The following is a 21,718-nucleotide window of genomic DNA, read 5'->3' on the forward strand; positions in this document are numbered from 1 at the left end:
CTCTAATTGTGCAGTATCTGAGGAGCCCCCCAGGCTTCAGGGGATAGATGAAAACTCGATCGCACTAACGATCCCGGCAAAATTCCATGGGCCTCAAGAATTCAATGCTTATATTTTAGGTAGGAGAGAGACATTTGACAAGATATGAGACCACAATAACCAGAATGCACATAGGAAATAGCCAAATAACAAATTCAGTAAAAGTTGAGCTGTAAACAGGTAAATGGCAGCTGTACCTGTCCACATCTTTCTGAGCTTCTCTGTGAATCTCGGCACCGTACACCCTGTCCTGCCACCACATGGAGAACTGCCTAGACTGGGCTTTGCCCCTGACCTGCTCTGTCTTGGCAGAGTTCAGGTCTCAGGTTTATGTGACCAAAATTTACATTTGGTCTCAGAAATCTCGCCTTATTCCACAGACAACTACCTTGTCAACTACCTTCTACCAACAGGAATAAACCCATCTATGATCCACAAGTAAGGCAGTCACAATTTGCAGGTCTAATCAGAAGATCATTAAGAACCATTGCAGCAATAAATAAAAATCATTCTCTGAAATGGATAATGCTTTATGATCTATATAGTTTATATGACAGTGCTAGATTTCTGGTCTTTATAACCCTGAAGCTGAACAAAACAGAAACTCCCTGCTAGACTCCCACAGCAAAAAATACGGCAACACTGACTCTTACGTTAGAAATCTGGAAATAATATAAAGACGTGCAAGGAACTTGTCTTCTGATGAGAATAAAATGGTTATTCATGTTTCAGTATATGAAGCCCAAATGCCTAATGAGAATGGGGGAAAATATATAATGAATCTTCATTAGTTTTAATGAGTGTAAACATGGAAGCATTGAAAGAAGAGCAGAGGAAGCTAACTCTGGGTAGCAGGGGTTACATGAAAAAGTTAGTCTATGGGGCTCTATCTCTGTCATCTCACCTATAACACGGTTCTGAAGTCTGAGGACCACACTGAGAAATAAAGATGCAGAGCCAGACAGGTGTGTATCACCTAGACCTTTTGCTATGTTAGAGCGTCTCCTAGCCCATTCCCTACTCAGTGGGTTTTCAAAGAAACAAACATGGTACCATTAGGCAAAGTGGAAGCCAAGAAGACAGACTTATCACTCTAACCAAGAAACTTTTGGGGCTGGAGAGATGGCTCAGTGGTTAAGAACACTGCTTGCTCTTCCAAAGGTCCTGAGTTCAATTCCCAGCAACCACATGGTGGCTCACAACCATCTGTAATGAGATCTGGTGCCCTCTTCTGGCCTGCAGGCAGAGCTCTGAGAACACTGTATACATAATAAATAAAACTTAAAAAGAAACTTTTGCTTTTATGTGCTATATATGCTGTGGAATAATCCTTCTGTACACTGTCAAAATGTGTTGTTCTCATTGTTAAATTAGATTTGGGGGGCAGAGAGAATACTGGCAAGAAGGGTGGACTCAGAGGAGTCGCCAGAAACAGAGGAAACAGGAGGTGCAAGATGAAAGAGAGGTAACACCACACACATAGCAGAATGTAGTGAATAGAGAAATGGGTTAATTTAAGTTGTAAGAGATAGTAATAAGCCTGAGCTATCGTTCAAGCATTTGTAATTAATAATAAGACTCGATCTGGTTATTTGGGCGTGACTGCTGTGACACAGGGAAACTCCACCTCCAGTTACACATTGGAGATGCGCTTCAGAACATTTTTTTATAGAGTTCCAGTTCATTTATTTTTCTTTTTTGAGACAGGGTTTCTCTGAGTATTCCTGACTACCCTGGAACTTGCTATGTATATCAGGCTGACCTCAAACTCAGAGATCTGCCTGTCTCAGTCTCCCAAGTGCTGGGATTAAAGGTGTGCACCACCATAGCCTGGCTAAGAGTTTTGATTCTTAAAGTGGAGAAGGGAGGTGACAGTCCTCCTATGGATGATGAGGAATTGCTACTTAGCAATATGTATCATGGTGCAAGGCACCAGATAAAACCGAAGCTTATGCAGTCAGCAGTCAGTCACAGACTTGTTCACCCAGTGAATGTCTGTGCATCTGGTACTTGCCAGGATGCTGAGAGTAAAGAAAACAGATTTCTGTCTTCCTTTCTCCAGATCTGGACTCTGTCATTCTTCAATTACACTGTACTTAAAGAGCCACATCATGTGAATGGCAGCAAGTGCCCATCCTCCTTCTGCCTAAGGATGCTGACCTTGGGCACAGACATCACCCTAAGGTAAGTGAATCCTAACTCCCTTTGCTGTAGTGGAAGTGAATCCGGTTAAGGAAAAGGTACAGCATAGTGGCTTTATCCACATGGTCTCTAAACTCAGGCCTTTCACTTTGTCCCTTGACCTAAGTATAGCACCCCCTACTGTTTTTATTATTAGCCCCAATAGTTCTTTCTGGGCTCACATCTTATTTGACCTTCAGAAATGCAGTAATCCCCCTCTTTGTCCATCAGAAATGTGTTCCAGTGGGTGTCTCAAACTAGGAATGGTCCTGACACCAGCTCTGTCAAACAACAGCAGTTGATCAAATATCAAAGACATCCACAAAGCTACTTTGGGGCAATTAGTACATACAGTTTTGATATTCCGAACAGTTGGAATATGCATGGGCTACACTGGCTGGAAAGCATATGTAGAGTCACAATAGAGCAAACTCCTTGGGAACACCAAAGTATGTAGAATGAAGTCCCCAGTGAAACTAAAGAGCTAGGTGCTTTTGGCATCAAGCCAATGGAGTTACGGTCATAGGAAGGATAAATTCATAAAGAGAAGGACTGGAATTTCCCATTGGATTGAACGATCAGAAATTGCATCTAACATTTTCCTGGACACTTTCAGCAAAAGAAAGAGAGCAGAGTTGAGGGATAAGTCAGTGGTAATTCAGAGGAGTTGTATGATGCCATTCATTGAGAAGATCGAGAAGATCATTAGACAAAGAGAAAAGGAGGTAGGGAAACAGAGAGAGGGAATCTTTGAGGACCCAGACCATGGGCTGTAGGGAAGGGCAAGTCTTGAAAAGGAAGGCTAATGCCTAAAAACGAGGAGACAGCATCCTTCCTTAACCCGAAGAGAGACTTCAGTGGTGGCCTTGAGAGATGTACAGCCATGGATAAGCACACATGATGGGAATAGAAACCAGTCGTTAACACGGAAGAGTCCTAAGGTGGGCAGTTTCAGTAGGGATGGGGGAGACCATCATCAGTGAGAAGCCGTGTGCGAGAGATGCTGTGAAATAATTCTAGAAGAAAGAAAAACAAGAAGACCTTTATATTTTCTACTTAATTAAACCGGAATTTCTTGTCCTCAGGCCTCTGTTGACGTTAGCCATATTCTATTACACTCTTGACTGTTGCTTACCAGTTATTATGCCTAGGCAACAACCTTTCATTTTTCACTCTTAATTTATTCCTTTGACATAGGATGTCTTTCCAATATATAACATAAATTTAGTGAGTGAATTGTCTCCTCAAAATTCAGATCTTGTTAGAACCTCGGTTAGATCCATACTGGGAAATAGTATGCCACTGCAATTCAGCTAAGAGATTATCCTAAGTTTGGGTGACTTTGACCTATGACACCAACTGACCTTACAAGAATGGGAGGGAAGACATGGAGACAATGTCAGTCCATGTGAAGACGTGGAGCTATGGAACCCACAAGACAAGGAATGCCAAGAAGCACCAAACCTAAAAGACACAAGGAAGGAGTCTCTATTCTTCAGAGGGGTATAGGAACTGAGCTCAGTATCTCACACACCCCAGGCAATCAGCAATCCTCTCTACCACTGAGCTACACTCCAGACCCTCACTTAACATCCTGATTTCTGATAATACTGCAAATCCTTATGAAATATCATTAAACTCAATTTTCCTGCCTCTCCCCTGATTATTTGGGATGTAGGGACGTAAACAGCTAATCAGTCCTTTATGCTAACTTCCCGGTTATAAGCAGATCTCTTTCCTTCAAGCACAGTAAATTCTTCAAGAGGACACCCACATTAGATCACCTCACAAAATATTGTTTACTTCACGTTTGGGGGATGAGTGACTGGTCACAGTCCCAACCTTTGGGGTCATGTATTTTGGTCACAGTTCCAGCCTTTGGGGTCATGTATTTTGGTCACAGTCCCAGCCCTTGGGGTCATGCATTTAGGTTTCAGGCAAAGACACTAATCCTTGGGTTGTGTCTTCGAAACATTCATCAACATATCTGAGCACTAAATAGCAAACCATTTAACCTGTAAGGGAAGAACTGCTCACAGGGCTAATATCATCCTTAACAAGACCTAATAAACTAAATGGAAGACATTTCTTTGTTTAAAGACAAAAGGCCCAAATTATGTGCTGGTGAGTCTAAGACCCCCACCTCCATCATCAGTAGGGCCTCACAAACCTCATCTCTACAGAGGATAACACAGTGGTCCCTCTAAATCAGCTTCGAGTCCAGGAAGGGAACAGCAATCTTTGTGGTCACTCGCCTTCCCTGCCAAAAAGACCGTCAATTTGTCCTAATTCCGGCAGTGCTGACCTCCAGAAAAATACATTAGTGTCTTTGTTCATCGCACTCAAGATGGACAATATGGGGAAGGCCACATAGTACTTTGTTCCATCAATGAAACTGCTAAGATACTACAAGCTTAAAAGTTGAATGCTCTGATATCAGCTCATCTACACCCTGTAATATTATTCAGAGACCTCATCACCCAGTCCTGCCTTGGGATGCCAGCCAGATACCTGCCAAGCGACAACAGCCAAGGCCTCCTCCACCACACACCTCAACACCATGTCCTCCTAAGTGTGCTAGCGTGGGTACAGACTTTCCCCTGCTCTGGAGCTCCTTCGCTCATTTCTCATCACTCCCGTCGACACTGCTGCACCCCATTGCACCCCATTGCACCCCACTGCGTTTAGTAGAATGCCTCTTGAGCTGCTGGACAAATGAAAAAGGCAGGCTTCTGAAGAGCCAATATTAGAAGCTCAAGGTGTGTTAAATACCAGGTGTTAATTGCAAAGACAACAAGCGTGCTCAAAGGGAGGGAAAGAAAACCGAAGGGTCTGAGGGCAAAATTAAACAGAATAAGCATTTGCAAACTTCGGAGCAATAAAACTGTCAAGAGAGCTTTCAAATTCTATTACCAGGAGTGCTAATTAAACCTATTTTTCCTAAATCACCACTGCTAGAGAACAGCATTTCTCCGCCACGGTTTGCCTCTGCGCTGCAGGCCCAACCTACCCAAGGTCTCCCTGCACAGTCTGAATGCTCTTGGCTTGTAGGTTAAATTGGTTCCCTGGGCTAATCCAAATTCTAGTTATAAACATTTACATCCCCTAACCCAGGCTGACTTACAGACTAAAGGGAAGAGTCCACAACCCGGCGCCTCGCTTGTAATTTCAAAGGTTCAGGATAATACTTCATCTTGGGTTTTCAAAACACGTGAAAACATTTTACTTAAAGCCCAAAGAAGCTTTACTGAAGTGAATGTCACTGCGTATGTTGCTAGGCTGGAATTCACACTCCAGGCTTATGCTGGGCCCTGATGATGGTTTCAGTTTGTTAGACTTTTGAACTTTTGAAACTTTAAACAATGGCTTTACCTTTCTATGACAAACAGTAGTACCAGGAGTTTTCGCTCAGGGGCAGGAGGAATCAGCCGTTTTTAATTTTATAATCACGTAGTTAGTTAAAATAGGCTGTAAACCACATTCCACTCTTCTCAAAGGCACCTCTAACTGGTGACTTGAAATATTTCTAACTGCAAATTGCAGCATCGTGTTTTCTAATTAAAACCTTTAAGACGGTAAGTTTAAGTAAATAGAAAAAAAAATCTGCGATGCGATATTCTTCAGAAATTCATTAAAAATCGGGCTTCAAAACTTGTTACAAGTAGAAGGTGAACTGCAACTTCCAGGTTTGCAACCACCCCCCCCCACCCCCCACACACACACACCAGGAGGCCTGGAGGCTGAAAGTCAGCTGGGTTTCTGTGTCAGGGAGGAGGCAGGAGGACATGGTGGCTGCGAAGTACAGGGGGCAAGGGAATATTGGGGGGCTCGCCACTCACCCGCTGGGAGCTCTGGCTGGATGCGCCACCACCGCAGGGTTTTCTGGCCCAGCACCACATCACAGCTTTCCCTCTGGATCTCGAAGATGCCCCGAAGCAGAACCCGCTCAGACACCGCCTCTGGGAGCTGCGGGGACGCGAAGGGAGTCTTCTCCTCCAGGGCGCCCACCCGGCTCCCGCGCTTCCCCCGGAACATAGCGCTGGGGACCTGGGGACGTGGGGCGAAGCTGGGGACCCCAGGAAGCCTTTTGGGAAGAAGAGTGTCCACAGCGTCTGTCTGGGCCGCGTCCCGTGCTGCCCGGGCAACCGTGCAGGGAGCACGCAGGGAGGCGGGGCGGGAGGGCGGGGCCGCTGGAGTTTCCCCGTGCTCTGGGCCTCCAGTGTGCTCCCTAGGCCATAGTTGCCCAGTAGGAGTTCCTAGGCTGTGAGCATTCTCCAAATTGGCTTGGTAGGCATTGCCTGGCCTGGTCCTTGTTAAATAGAGTGCAGGTTCCAAACTGGCTTGGTAGGCATCACCTGGTTCTTTCTTAAATAGAGGGCAAGTTCTTAGGCCTAGTTTAGTACTAGCGCTCAGGAGGCAGAGGCAGGCCGACTTCTGAGTTTCAGGCTTGCCGGTTACATAGTAAAACTGTCAAAAGAAGAAAAAAGGGAGGAAAGGAAGGAGAGAGAGAGAAAGAGAGGAAAAAGAAAAAGAAAGAAAATCTGTATCTCTAAGAATCTACTTATTGGGTATTGAAGAACTAGCTGGCCACGAGACACAAGAGTTTCAGTGTGGCAGGCTCGGTCCACCTTACCAGGGTTCTCCTCGGAGATTCGCCCAGGAGCTACGTTGCCTCTATGACTATGTCTGTGTCTCTGCCTAGGAGTATCCACAAACTCCTGATTTGCTCAGACAAACGTGCATCTTACAAAGTTACTATTAAGAGCAAGCACACCCCTGGTGTAGTGTAGCTATTCAGAGCCTTTCCCCAGATGCCCCCTCTTCAGCCTTGGCTGTGCCTGCATCTGACACTGCTTTTGCTGTCTTTGAGAAACCGCAAAGAGCAGGGCGTGTTCAGTGAAACACGGCCACTGTTCAGCAGTGAGGCCTCTGTGTTCACCTGTAGCTTCCTTCTGCCACTAGGGCCGGCTCTCCGCTGTGATTGCATATTTCAGTTACCTAGGAGTGTTTTGCTGTTTAATCCAGTTGTCTTGACAACTTTTAAAGACGCTTAAATTGCTATCTTCAGGGATGGCATCCAGATTTCACACACAGTTCCACGTGTAAATCCAGTTTTTGTTCAGGACTGAGACTCTCAACCAGAAAGTAAGAGCGGACTGGGCGCTAAAGAGGGATTTACAAGATCTTCACAGTGCTGTGGTGTAGGGGAAGTTAGGTGCCGAAGGAGGACTTAAAGCCAGGCTCTCCAGAAGATTCCATTCACCCCAAGGCAGCCAATCCGCACTCTGTTCTGGTCAGACTTGGTCAGAAGACCTAGTTGCAGGAGTGTTGGGACCATTTGGAGTCCAGCTGCTCTTCCCTGCTAGAGATCTTCACTTTCCTTCTGATCTGAGTTACTGAAAGCTGTGTCAAAGTTGTTTACCAGCTCTGCTTCACGGGCACGTGCTGTCTTGGCCTTGAGGATCAGAGGATGAGGTTTTCACCTGTTGGCCCACCTGACTGTTGGGTATATGAGCCTCCGTGGTGCTATTGAATAAAGGGCTTCTTACCAGTGACTAGAGATCCGTGTCCCTGTCTCTCTGTGTGTCTTTTGTTTGTTTCAACCTCCAGTCCCTTGTCAGACAGGCATTGTGCACTGCACAGGAGTGTTTTTCTGGTCTCAAAGCTCAAACTGTTTGCTGTTGCCAAATCTTTTCCAAACATAATCTCCAACATGCCAGGCCTGCAGGGACTTAGGTCCAAGGCACTGAAGGCAAATGCTCAGCCTTCCTGGGTAGTACGAATTCTAACTGTTCTTAATAATAAAAACCCAGAGATAGCTATAAGGGTTAAAGCTGAAGATCAGAGAAGCAGAGCAGCCAGCCACTAGAGAAGTTCTTACCTCTACAAATGCCCAGACTGAAGGGGAAATCCAGTCTCTACAAATCCTCTGACTATATCTCCACACTGCGTCTGACGGCTTGACTCCTCCTATCTTATATTCCTTTCTCTGCCTAGCCTTATCACTTTCTGTGTCTACCTCTCCCAAGCTGGGATTGAGGTGTGAGCCACCACCACCTGACTCTGTTTCTCTTTGAGTCTGGATCAATCTAGTGTAGCCCAGCTTCTTATACCTTCATAGGGATATCCTTCTTTAGGTTGGCAAGGTTTTCTTTTGTGATTTTTTTGTTGAATATATTTTCTGTGCCTTTGATCTGGAGTTCTTCTACTATCCCTATTATTCATAGATTTGGTCTTTCTATTGTGTCCCAGATTTCCTGGATGTTAAGAATTTGTTTGATTTTATGTTTTCTTTGACTGATAAATCTATTTCCTCTATGGTATCGTCAACACCTGAGATTCTCTCTTGCATCTCTTGTATGTTGGTCATGCTTGCCTCCGCAGTTCCTATTCATTTACCCAGATTTCCCATATCCAGAATTCCCTCTGCTTGTGTTTTCTTTATTGCCTCTATATCAGTTCTCAAGTCTTGAACTGTTTGAAATCTTTGCTTTACCGGTTTGATTGTCTTTTCTTAGTTTTATTTGATTTCTTCCACGTTTTGTTTGTCTTTTCCTCCATTTCTTTAAGGGAATTTTTCATTTCTTCTTTAAAGGTCTTCATCATCCTCATAAAGTTGCATTTAAAATCATCTTCCTCTGTTTCTTCTGGGTTAGGATGACCAAGTCTTCCTGTTGTGTGACCCCTGGGTTCTGGTGTTGCCATCTTGCTTTTTAGGTTGTTGAATGAATTTTGCATTGGCACCTACCCACCTCTTTTTCCACTGGTGCCGGCAGTGTCTTTGCCTCTTGGTCCAATCCTTGCAATGGCTGGCTGTGACTTTGGGAACTGTTCTTGGTCTGCTCTGTACTGTTGCTGTCTGTGTCTCTGGGAGCCACTGAGGTCTCTCTTGGCCCGCTCCTTGATCCACTCTGTGCAGTCACAGCCTGTGCTTCAGAGTTTCTCTCTTGGTCCCTTCTGTGCAATTACAGCCTATGCTTCAGGGTTCCTCTGAGGTCACAGGGGATAGGAGGGTTCGGGGGTGGAGTGGAACTGGTAGCTTACAGAGTCCTATCAATGGGATGGGGGTATTGGAGCAGGCTACCTCCACCCTTTCCTTTTTATCCTTTGTCTCATGCCTCCCTCTCAACTCACTACAAATCCTGTGCACTTCACCCTTCTGACTCACACCTGTCCTCTGACCTCCTGTGTGTGCACTAACATGCACAGAGACAAAAGCCACATAAATGGGATATGATGGGACCTACCTGTAACTCCAGGTCTCAAGCAAGGAAGTGGAGGAAGGGGAGTCAAAAGTCAGGATTTTCTTTGACCATATAATGAGGTCAAGATCAGCATGGGTACATGAAGATCTGTCTAAATCCAAAAGAAAATTGAGGTGTCAGTGAACCTCCCATTTTTCTTGGGGAGTACTTATTTTATGACCCTTCCAGCTCCTAGAGCTGTGCTGTGCTTCTGGGCTCTGCCCTTTCTTTCATCTTCCAAACCAGTAGTTGCACAATCTTTCTGTTTCCATTCATGGATCTCTTTCCTTTGCCTGACTTTGAGCCTACTCTGGCCCTCTTAAAAGAAAGGGTGTGATCCCATGAGAATCGCCTAGGTAATCCTTAGCTCAATGACATCCACAAAGTCACTTTTGATGTGTGAAACAATGTATTCAGCAGGCTCTGGCGATTGAGATCCACAAGGCTGTAGGCTGTTGTTAATCTACCTTATTGTCCTCTATTTGTCTTTAAAGAAGTTACTGTTACCTGTTATACACTGTCCTATATTTACTTCTTCATGCATTGTCTAACTTCCTCACTCACTTAGTGTCAGGGCTGCAGTATAATTACTTGATAGACATCCCCTTGTTGCAGTGGGAAATGAGCTCCTTGATGGCGGAGCAACTAACTTGTCCACCACCGAGTCCCCAACGTTTAGCATAGCTCCTAGTATAAGGTGCATGCTCAGTGAATATCTGGAAGGGTTAATGAACTCCTTCAACTTTTGTAACAAGGAGTCTAAAGTATCAAAAACTTGTTCTCTTAGTTCCTAAAGATGACTTGACTTTTGAAGTAGGCTAATGGTCTCTACCTTCATTCCTGAAGAAGCCAGCAACAACACCGCCTAGTTCAAAACTGTGCACAGTAGAATGGGGTGGTAATTATGCGACAGCCCCCTTAAAAAGTGTTCTGTGTAGCATAAATAGCAGAGAAGAATCCCTGGGAGACAAGACACTTGGCTTATTTGAGGGCCATGAAGGACAGAGCAGGAAAACATGACCCATGTCCCAGATTGCTTTCCATTGCTGTGATAAAACCCGGGGCCATATTAGTTACTTTCTTATTGATGCCATAAAACACCACAACCAGAGCAGCTTACAGAAGGGTTTATGTGGGGCTTACAGATCCCAAGGGTTAGAGTCCATAACCGCAGATTAGAGGTGGAAGACGGCAGCAGCTGGAACAGCTGGGAACTCACACCTGGAGCATCACACAGGAAGCAGTGAGAACTAGAAATGAATCAGGCTTCTCAAATCTCAAAGCCTGTCCACAGGGATACACTCCTTGCTGCAAGACCACACCTCCTAAGCTTCCCCAGACAGCCACTAACCGGGGATAACAAATGGCCAAAACCTATCAGGAACACCTATTTCAAACCACTACAATGACCAAACCAACTTGGGAAGGAACAAGTTTATTTCCACTTACAGTTTAGAATCCATCATGAAGGGAACTCCAGTGGAAAACTGAGGGAGGAACCTGGAGGCAAGAATTGACGTCATGGAGGAATGCTGCTTCCTGGCCTGCTCTCCAGGCTCACATTCAGTCACCTTTCTTCTACACCCCAGGACCCAGGGATGGCATTGCCAATATTTGCCTGGGCCTTCTCACATCAAACAAGAATATACCCCTATGGACACACCCACAGGCCAATCTGATGGAAGCCATTCCTCAAGTGCCTTCCCTCACCTGACATGATTCCAACTTGTTTCAAGATGAACACACACACATGCATACACACATACACACACACGTGCATATACACATATGCATACATATAGTCACAACCACACACACAGACACACATATGTGCACACATATGGCAGACACACCCTGAACCATGCACACACAGACACATATGTGCATACATACAGACACACCCACATTCACACACACACAGACATACATATGTGCATATATGCACACACAGACATACACACATAGGCACACACACAGGGACACACATATGTGCATACACACACACACACATACACGAACCACCACAGATGGTGAAGCTGGAGGAGGTCAGCAGGAATGAGATCACAGGGGTTACATAGGTCCTGTTTCCAATGTCCACTCTTAAAAAATTATTACCCAATGAATTAAACTCACTCAATCCTTTGTCAGCAAAATTTTGAAACTCACAAATTTTGGGAGATTGAGGGACTGGCACAGAATTGACTGTTCACTGGCCAGGGTTCAGAGCCATTGCAGTTGGTCCCCACAAAAAAAAAAGCTCCTTGTCCCCTGCCCCATTGTGGTGTCTCTGTTGGCAATGGAGTCATCTGTCTCCATCTGACACTTTGGGAAGCAGTCCAGACTTATGCAGGCTGTTCCTGTGGCCTATGGCCCTGGAGTTCGCCTCGCCTCTCTTATAAACTGGGGTATTTTGTTCTCAGAACATACTTAGGGTCCTCCTGAAAATATTATTATTAAGGTTTATTTCTTGTTTTGTTTTGTGTGTTTGTGAAAGTGTGAGTCCAGGAGAGGGTGTTAGGTCCCCTTGAGCTGGAGTTGCCGGTGATTGGGAGCCACTGGGCAGAGCTGATGGGAAACAAGCTGATGTCCTCTGTAAGACAGTACGTGTTCTTAACCTCTAAGACATTGCTCCAACCCAAGAAAATACTTTATTGATATTAGAGATATTTCATGGTCTTCCAATTAGACTTCTAAGACATCTATAACCAAATCTTTCTGGATATAAACAACCAAGTGACTGTTGGATTAGCATTCTTCCTATTCAAAGCTCTGGAAACAAGTACCCCATAAATAATCATAGCAAAGAAAGAAATATGCAGGATGCTTCCTAAAAGACTTTTGAAATCAGATTTTAATGCATTAGTATATTATAAATATGAATCATAATCCCAAATGACAGAACACCAAAAGTTACCATTCCAGTGAACAACATCTGTAAGGCTAAAGATTACAAAATGGCAAACACCCAGATGAGTAATCATCAAAGAATTTTTTTAATTTAAATATTTATTTGTATGTTAAAGGGGTATTAATTTAGATAAAAATGACAGAATTTCATAGGCTACTTATAGAATAAAACAAATGATAATGACTATATATATTACAAGCATAAATATTCTGCTATAGTAAACACAATTGCTCATCCCTGCGGTAAACCAATTCCCCCTTCCTCGTCTACACTGACCGCCTGAGACACTATCAAGGATGGGGCTGTGGGACTTTCCTCTTTCCGCCTTGGCATTTCAGCTGATGTTAGGCGGCAGGTGTTGTTTGTATGACCCTAGTATTGAGATTTCCTGTGTGCAGCTCCCCTGTCACATCCAGGAGACCGGTGTCCTGGGGCTCTGGCTCTTACAATCTTCCCCTCCTCTTTTCCAAGATTTACCCTGTGCTTTAGCTGTGCAGATGGTATCACAAATGTATCAATTGGGTGCCCTCCCCATAACCAGTCATTCATTCTCTGCATTTTGACCTGTTGTGTCTTGGTAATAGTGTCTATTTCTTGCAAAAAGAGCTTTCTTTGATGAGAGGTGAGAGCTACCCTTATACATTGGTAAAAGAATGAGTTCTTAGAAAGCAGTTAGAAATTGTACTGGTTTAGGAAGCTGGCTGTAGTAGGTTCTCTTCTGGAGTCTATGACCATGCCAGACATGGGTAGTTAGCTGGGCTTACAGCAACAAGTATGAATTTGCTCCTGTTAAGCAGGTCTAAAGTATGATTAGACATCTGTTGGTTAATCCCCAGGATAAAAGTGCCCTTATTGCCCCATTAGAGACATCTTACCAGTCCAGTCATGGTTGTGACTCCTAAGCTTTACAGCCGGGCAGGATCACCAAATTCTCTCTCTCTCTCTCTCTCTCTCTCTCTCTCTCTCTCTCTCCTCTCTCTCTCTCCTCTCTCCTCTCTCTCTCTCTCTCTCTCTCTCTTTCCTCTCTCTCTCTCTCTCTCTCTTTCCTCTCTCTCTGTCTCCTCTCTCTCTCTCTCTCTCTCTCTCTCTCTCTCTCTCTCTTCTCTTTCTCTCTCTAGCTTGAATAACAGCTATTGACACTATTAGAGCTTGTACTCAAAGGTCAGGCTTCAGGTCAATGCCAGCTCCATTTCTTTAAAACTTGTATCTCCAAAGTTTGTGGTATCCCCAGCAATAGGATCTTACCTTCATGTTTTGGCAGGCAGCCAAGGGCATTGGCCATAGCTCATGTTTGAAATCTTTGTATGTCTCTTTCTCCACATTCTTCTATCATATTGCTACCTTAACTCTCGGTGACCTAGTTTGTTTATTTATGCATCTATCTCCTGTGCTGAAAATAATGCTTTTAGGGTGGAGGAGATGGTTCAGTGAGTAAAAACATTTGCTGCATACACACCCCTGGTGACCTGAGTTTATATCCCCAGAACAAACGTAAAAACATCAGGTGCAGCAGCATGCACTCCTGTGCTGATATGAGAAGCTAAGTCCAGAGAATTGTCCAGAAGCTTGTGGACCAACTAGACTTCAGTATGTAGTACAGCAGCAGAATGAAGAGAAACCATCCCTCAACAGGGCGGGAGTTGAAAACTGACTCCTGGAACTGTCCTCTGATGCATACACCCTGTACACACACACACACACACACACACACACACACACACACACACACTGCATACATGTAATACTAATACTAATACCACTAATAATAATGTTTTGATATAACAAATGTTCAATAATTAGGTTGACTGTGCCAATAAATGAATCAACTTAAGTTCTACTTTAATTTCTGATCTTACTAAATGTACTGTGCCTCATGAATAGGAATGACAGGAGGATTCATGACAGAAGCCAGTATTTATTTCTGCACATCAGCATGCATTGGGAGGTCAGTTTGGGTCGTGTCCACCTCTCAGTTGCTCCTGATGCTCTATGGGCCCATTGTCAAGATATCATGGGGAATGTTTCCTTCTCATGCTGAGTGGACATTTTGTCAGAACGTTCTTGGCACTGTGGCTCCTGATGCCCACAAGGTAGAGAGCCATATGTCCCTACAACAAATGCCGAGAAAAATAGAACAACTCCTAGAATCCCACCACGTCAGAATGTCACATTTTTCTCAGTGTGCCAGGTTCCCACTCTCCCCTCAGATTGAAACTGTTGCAAATGAATTGCTCAACTCCATTCTAGTACACATCGCACAGTGATACCCGGTGTCGATACCAGGTGCCGCGGTGGGCAGTAACGGAGCAACAGAGCGAGGAAGGCTGGATCTGCTTTCCCTTCTCTCAAGTGCTTTAAAATCCTCTCTAAGGTGGTTCTGACATTTGTAAAGTACAGCTTCCACTGAGCGGAGAATTTGAAGCTCCTCACAGCCACTGCTGGCAAGGCTGCACTACAGAATCTCAGATTACGTATAGCCAGGCACACAAGTAAGGCAGGCAGTTACAACCACAAACCTCCCTTCATTGGCTGTACTAAATGAAAAAAGAAAAAAAAATCTCCGTGTCCCTTCTCACTGTTGAAAATAGCTACTTGTTTCCTGGCTTGTTACCCATAGGCAGCAGGGTTTGTGCTGAACGAGATGGCTTTCGATCTTACTTCATTAGCTCTCCTCCTTTTGGATATCTGCCAATATATCCAACTTAGACAACTGAACGTGCACCAGTTTTAAAGTGAGATTGTAGTTCTTGCATAAAAGGTATTTTATCAAGTGGTCCAGAGTCAGAAGGTTGCTGTGTCACCTGTGTTGATGATGCCATTATGAAATAAGGGCTTTGTGATGTTCTATTTGCCGTCTTCACAAAGCAGCCAGGACTCCATACTGGCGGCATCAAAGTGGTTCCTAAGGTGCTGATATCTAATGCTCTCCATGGATGTGTCCAAGAACAAGAAATGAACGAGAGAAAGGAAGGTTTTCCTCGAGCCAGCCCCCTTCCTTCTTCCTCCCATATTCTCTCTGAGAAGAAAGTATTTTTCAAAATCACATTGCTTTTCAGGTACTACAAATTAGCATCGGGCAATAGAGCTGGGCCGTGGGAGATGGGGAAATGAGTCTGTAGCTTTCAGGTGGGAAATGAAAGCTTCCCATATACAGAAAGAAATTGGAGATTTTCCTAGGTTGCTTTCTAGACCTGTGGTAAAGAGATGATCAAGACCAGCACGAGGAGGGAAGGATATATTTGGCTCATATTTCCAGATCACAGTTTACCACTGAAGAAAGCTAAGGCAGGAACTCGGGGCAGAAACTGGGAGGCAGGCAATGAAGCAGAGAACAAGGAGAGTGATCTACTGACCAAGGAGAAGATCTCTTGCTCTTCTCACACCTCCCAGAACAACCTGCCAAGAGTTGATTGCCAAGAGCAATCAACAAAATGTCTGTGGGGACAAGCATGCACACAGGCCAATCCAATGGAGGTAATTCCTCAATAGAGATTCTGGCTTCCCAGATGTGTCCAAGGTTGTCCAGTTGATAAAACCCATGACCACAGAGATAGGCAATGACTGAGGGGGCCCCCGCCAGTCCCCGGGGCTCTCATTCCCTCAGGTTGCATATTTTCTATGTTGGATACCAACCTCCAAGCATTTCGATTTAAAACCATGGCAATTTTTTATTTCTCGTGATTCTGCAAGTTGGCTGAACCCAGCAGTGTGGCACTGCCCCATGGATTGTTAATCGAATACACCGGTATTTGGCTGCAAAACATCCGTGATGGACTCGCGTGCCTTCCTTGTCCAGTGGGGTTGCTGGGTTTTAGGAAGACAGGCCTGCATCTCTTCCCATGTAACCTTTCGTTACCCGGGTGTTCATCCTGGGCTTTTAAAATTGAGTCAGGAAGCAGGATGTAAAGCTAAATTGTCTTTCTAATTCTAAGTCTGCCGTGTAATTTTTGTTTCTGAGTGGCAGATAAATGCATACAAATAGGGGGAAATATCAGGGCCCAACCCTCAGGCAAAGGCCTACAGGCAACTGCTGAGAGAGAGAGAGAGAGAGAGAGAGAGAGAGAGAGAGAGAGAGAGAGAGAATTAGGCTCTCCCACAGACAAACTTCCTTATTGGTCATCATACAATACAAAACGGTCAGCCCTGAATCATATATACACAGACAACAATATGGCTTAGCAGGTTGTATTTTCATATTGTACACACATGTGTATAAATATATAACAATAATAATCAAAGAAAAAGGGGGTTTTCAGCCAGGCATGGGGGTGGAGATCTTGAAACCCTTCAATTACTATGAAGATAGACCAGATAATCACAAGTTGGAGAGCTGCCTAGTCTACAGAGAAAATTTAATGCCAGCTAGAGCAACTTAGTAAAAGTTTATCTCAAAATAGAGTAAAAAGGAGTAGAGATAGAGGTCTCTGACAGAGCACAGGTGTGGTGGGCTTGAAGCCCTGGCTTAACTGCTGCCCTTGGTTTTCCCCATTACCAGAGGCCTAATGGAGTCTTCTGTACGTTTCACTCACAAAGTCTAACCTCTTTATCCGTCAACAATAGGAAGGGGGAGAGTTAGGATTTGATTCGAGTTTAAATTTCTCCAGTGGCCTAAAACAATACTCAATAGTATAAGTACGGAGCAGGAAACTAGAAAGAACTCTAACATGAAGAACCAACTCCAAAATCAGAGGTTTCAATTGTGGCAGCGCACATCCTTAATCCTGGCACTCAGGCGGTAGAGGCAAGGATGTCTCTGAATTCAAGGCAAGCATGGTTTACAAAGCTGTGGGGCTCTCTGCAGAAACCACAGCCCTGAGAGCAACAATTCATTTGAGGCAAGAAAGCTGTCAGCTTTAGCAAGACTCAGTAGCCTCTTGTCTGACACTGGGTAATTTATTTCAGAAATATATAATCAAAACACAATTTGGGAAAAAAAGTTTTCTGGTGATAATTAACTCAATTATGTGTGCACAGTAAAGCTTAAGACATGATTGCATCTAAAATCTCTGTAAACTACACATGATATCTTCCATAATGATGAGGTCTCTAGCTTGAATACATGTAAGGGTCTGGGGGACAGTCTGGTGTAGTCTTGCTCATACAGATAGCTCAAAGTCACCAGGTTATGAACCACTTTCATTCCCAGACTTGTAGGCAGAAAACAGGCTATACATCTCTCCACCTGAAGAGACAACCCTCCGTGTTTAACATTCCTGTTTCCCCCAGTGTTTCTCTGTGAGTACAAGAGCCTCCATGCCTCCTACATAAAAAAAAGTTCTAGGCCAACTAGGGCGACATAAGGAGACCCTGTCTCTAAAAGCAACAAACAAAAACAAAACATGAATTCCAGATGTATAGAACAGTCACACTTTTAAGTGACTATCAAGAAGAGCAGGAAGAGGAGGAGGAGGAAGGGAAGAAGTAGAAGGGTGGGGGAGGAGGAGGAGAGGTAGCAGTAGAGATGGCAAGGACAGCTCACTGCCTTGTGTTCAGAGCAATAAGGACAACCACATCACCCAGTGAGGAGCGCTCCATAACTGCATCTCACATTCGGGCTTCGAGCTTAAAGTTGATAACTGAGTAACGACCTTAAATAGCCCTGAAAAACACAGGCAGAACTTTGAAAAGCAATGGCACTTAAATTCATGAGGACCACAAGCTTTAAAAAAATAAAAAAGGCCACAAAATTGTGTGTTAGATGAGGTTTTTTTTTTAACTATGTACGTGTGACATTTCTGCAGAGGTTTTGTTTAGTAGAATCCCTGCTGTCCCAGGAATAAACATTTTCATAAGAAGATTATGTAATAGCTGATATCTGATACTTTATATAAAATATGGCACTGGGAATTTTTAAGTCACCCTCCATTAAATAAAATGTTATGTTCAAGTTCATTCATGTAAATAAAACCCCCTACAACTTTTATATAATCCAGGTAATTACTAAATAGTTAGTCTTTGCCATCCTATTAAAAAATAAAACAGTCCTAGCTAAAATATTCTGGTGGTGACAGACATGCATCTGGATGCTCACTGTGACATTTTCAAGGTAACTATTAACTTTTCTACACTTTCGTATGTTCAGTACCAATTTGAAGCAGATTTTATTTTTGTGTTTTGGCTTCATAGGGCTATTATAACAAAGTACCACAAACCAAGGATCTTAAACAATTGCAATGTGCCATTGTGCTGATGACCAATGTCTGAAATAAGGTACTGGTAGGGCTGTTTCCTTCCTAGAGATTCAGAGGTAGTCTTCTAGTAATTAGCATGGGTCAAGGTCCCCACAATCCTCTAGATCATAAATACATGGCTCAGATCTCTGTCTTTCTCTTCGTCTGCTGTTACCTCTGTGTGCTGTGTGTCTGTATATTCTGTCCTTTTACAAGGATGTTAATGATTGCATCTGGGGCCCACCCCAATCAGGGTGACTTCATCTCAAGTTTCATCTTATACCCTAATCATCTGTGGGAAGATAGGTATGTAGGTAAATAAACATAAATAACTAGGCAGACAGACAGACAAGAAATGTAAAGATAAATGTACCGCTAGTCCATTAGGAAGTAAAGCTTTCTTTGCTCAACAGTTAAGAGTCAGAGTACATTGGAATAGATACCCTTTAACCAAAAGCTCTCATGTTCACATTCAAAATATGAATAGAAGCAACCTTGGCTTTATTCAGAAACTACTTTAGGAAAAAGAATGTTTTGAATGTCACCATTAAGAATTTATTACAAATTATATGTATCTGGAATTAATATTATTTGTTATCATTTGTCATACAGGATACCAATGGTCTTGTCAGTGTTAACAGCGCTTGCTGTCCCCATTCTGCTTCTACCTGTTATTTTGTCCATTGTTGGGTTGAGCATTGCTTAGTCATGTACTCCACACCCACAGGAGATTATACTTCTACCATTCCCTCCTGTGAGCAGACAAGCTCTACAGTTGTTAAGGACACCAGTGGAAAGTAATTAACAGCTCCCTTAAGTACTATGAAACCCGTCCATTGACGTCACTGTGACCTTATCTGACATCACCGAGAGAACACTACAGGAATAACAGTGATGTGCTAAGTTTATAAACTGACCAATTTAAAGGAGAGATTAAACTTTGGTATAATTTTATACAGCCCTAAATATAGAATAATAGGAATGCTCAGAAGAGTGATGAATAGGAGAGAAAGGGGTGGAATGAATTCAAGAGAATGCTGAATCTGTAAAAGGGAAAACCTGGTCTGAAGACAGTCTATCATACTTTAATCTTTTCATCCAAGTCCCCAATTACATTGAACCAAACGGTACAAAAATAAATGAATGAATCAATCAATAAATAAGAAAGAAAAGAGAACTGCTAGCTCAGGATTTCTGATTATCAACGGGAAGAGAAACTCGCACAGTCTAAGAGATCTGTTGCAATTGTTCTCTTGTATAGAATCAATGTTCGTGGGGATGAGCCTCGCTTTTGGTAGATACCGTTTTCGGTGGATTGATTTACGGCACTGTGATAATGGCAGCAAGGGAACAATAGAAAGCTCCATCCAGATCTGGAAAAGTCTGTTGTATGGACAACGAGACAGGTAGTTTAGACTAACCTTAACAAGCAAATAGATATTACTGCATAGAGCAACACTCCAGCAAATAAAGGAGGGAATGATGTAAGCAAGTACTTTGGGTACAATTGAAGGTGTTGGCTACATTAGATGAATGTCAAAAATGTTTGAGGGAGTAGCTTTAAATGAGAACCTAAAGACAAAAAGTTTCAAACACAAATACCAGACATGGAAGTTTCCTGCTAGTTCCCATTTGTAATTTAAGACCCAAGACAATTATGATGATCCCAGGTACAAATGAACAAAAAGCACTGAACACTGACCTAGTGTGGGTGGCCAACTTCCTGGGAGTTTCCTGCTATTTCCCATCTGTAATTTAAGACACAAGTCAGTTATGATGATCTCGGGTACAAATGAACAAAAAGCACTGAACACTGACCTAGTTTGCGCGGCCATCTTCCTGATGCGTTATCCTTAATCAGGAAGTCTACATCAGTGTTGGCTTTGACTTTTACTACCAATGACACCAATTCCTCAAATAGACTAGATGAGTATATTTTACTCTTTTCTCAATATTATTTTCATTGGACCTATCACTTTGGATTGTTTCAAATCTGGAGGCTTATAGAAACGGTTACTGTCAATATCCTTTTAAATTGTAGATCCCTAAATTAGTTTGGCAATAGTATGTACTTGGCCAAATGCACACTTAATGTATCTAAAGATTTAGTCCATCATTAACATAACATTCTGCATTTCAAGGCATTGGTAAATTAACAATTTATTCAGAACTCCCCAGGGACTGTGGCCTTCTCAGTGCCACTAGCTTGGCTACACTGTTAATTCCATCAGAGCCATTTGAACAAGGGTTAGTGTATGAGGGAGAGAGTGCATGAGTCAATTGCCAGCACAGAATTCTTCCTGACGTAAGAAGGCATAGCGTCTCAACTTCTGAGTGCAGACAGTGCAGACTTCTAGCCGCGCGGTTCCTGACAATGGTGTCCTCTGAAACATACTGCCTGGCCAGGAGCCAGTGGTGATGCCACCATACAAATCACTGCTCATCTGACTCCAGTGCCTCTTTGCAATGACGATGTGAGTTCTCAGTCCTGGTGCCCAAAAAGATGTTACATTGACTCTTGGATTTTTTTCATGGATACTCAGACTGAAATTTTTATTGAAACAATTTTCAGGAAATAGGAGATGATGGATGCATAAAAAAAAGCAATGAAGAGAGATTTAATGTAACTTCAAAAACAGCTCTGTTATTTTCATTTTCTATTTCCCATTAGAACAAAATCACTCTGTTTTTGAAACCTGGTTTTATTAATTGTTTAATAGTTATTTTCACTTTAAATTTCTCATATAATTATAGAACTAAAACAGCTCGGTTCAAACTGTTAGCTAATGATCCAGATATCATTTCAGTAATTGCAAAATTTAGACATCTTGCAGAAGATGCATCAGTTTTATAGGAACTTATATAGACATTCAAATGGTGAAAACATACTGATGTTTTCATCAATAAATTATACTATTTAAAATTTTACTGCAATGTTATTTTCCTGCAATATATTATAAGCATAAAAATTAGTAAGCTAGCTTGAAAATGTGATCTTTCATGAAAAGTCCTAGGTAATTATCTTTTTAATGGCTAAAATAGATACAGGATATTATATAAAATCGAAATTGATATAAATGAAATCTAAGTTTTATGGAGTCATCCTATTCAATTGGAATTATATACTAGTTAAACTATTTAACCAAACTTTGTCTCCAACTCTGAAATAATCTTTC

General features: G+C 43.0%; 1 protein-coding gene across 5 annotated transcripts in view; it reads right to left on the reverse strand.

The window, feature by feature from the left end:
* Positions 1-9,576, reverse strand: part of Cerkl (ceramide kinase like) — a 126,821-nt gene extending 117,245 nt beyond the window's left edge. For all 5 annotated transcript variants that reach the window (XR_005973241.1, XR_005973242.1, XR_005973243.1 and 2 more), the window contains exons 1-2: positions 9,468-9,576; positions 6,060-6,687 (exon numbers count right to left, since the gene is read on the reverse strand). Coding sequence is in view for 1 of the 5 variants with exons in the window: in XM_041639798.1 (XP_041495732.1) it covers positions 6,060-6,255 (196 nt within the window). In the remaining 4 variants the exon portion in view is untranslated. The remainder of the gene's footprint in view (positions 1-6,059; positions 6,688-9,467) is intronic.
* Positions 9,577-21,718: the final 12,142 nt, after the last annotated feature.

Source organism: Microtus oregoni, unplaced genomic scaffold, assembly GCF_018167655.1.
Source record: "Microtus oregoni isolate MIOR12 unplaced genomic scaffold, Mior012 000060F_ref0000265, whole genome shotgun sequence".
Lineage (NCBI taxonomy): Eukaryota > Metazoa > Chordata > Mammalia > Rodentia > Cricetidae > Microtus > Microtus oregoni.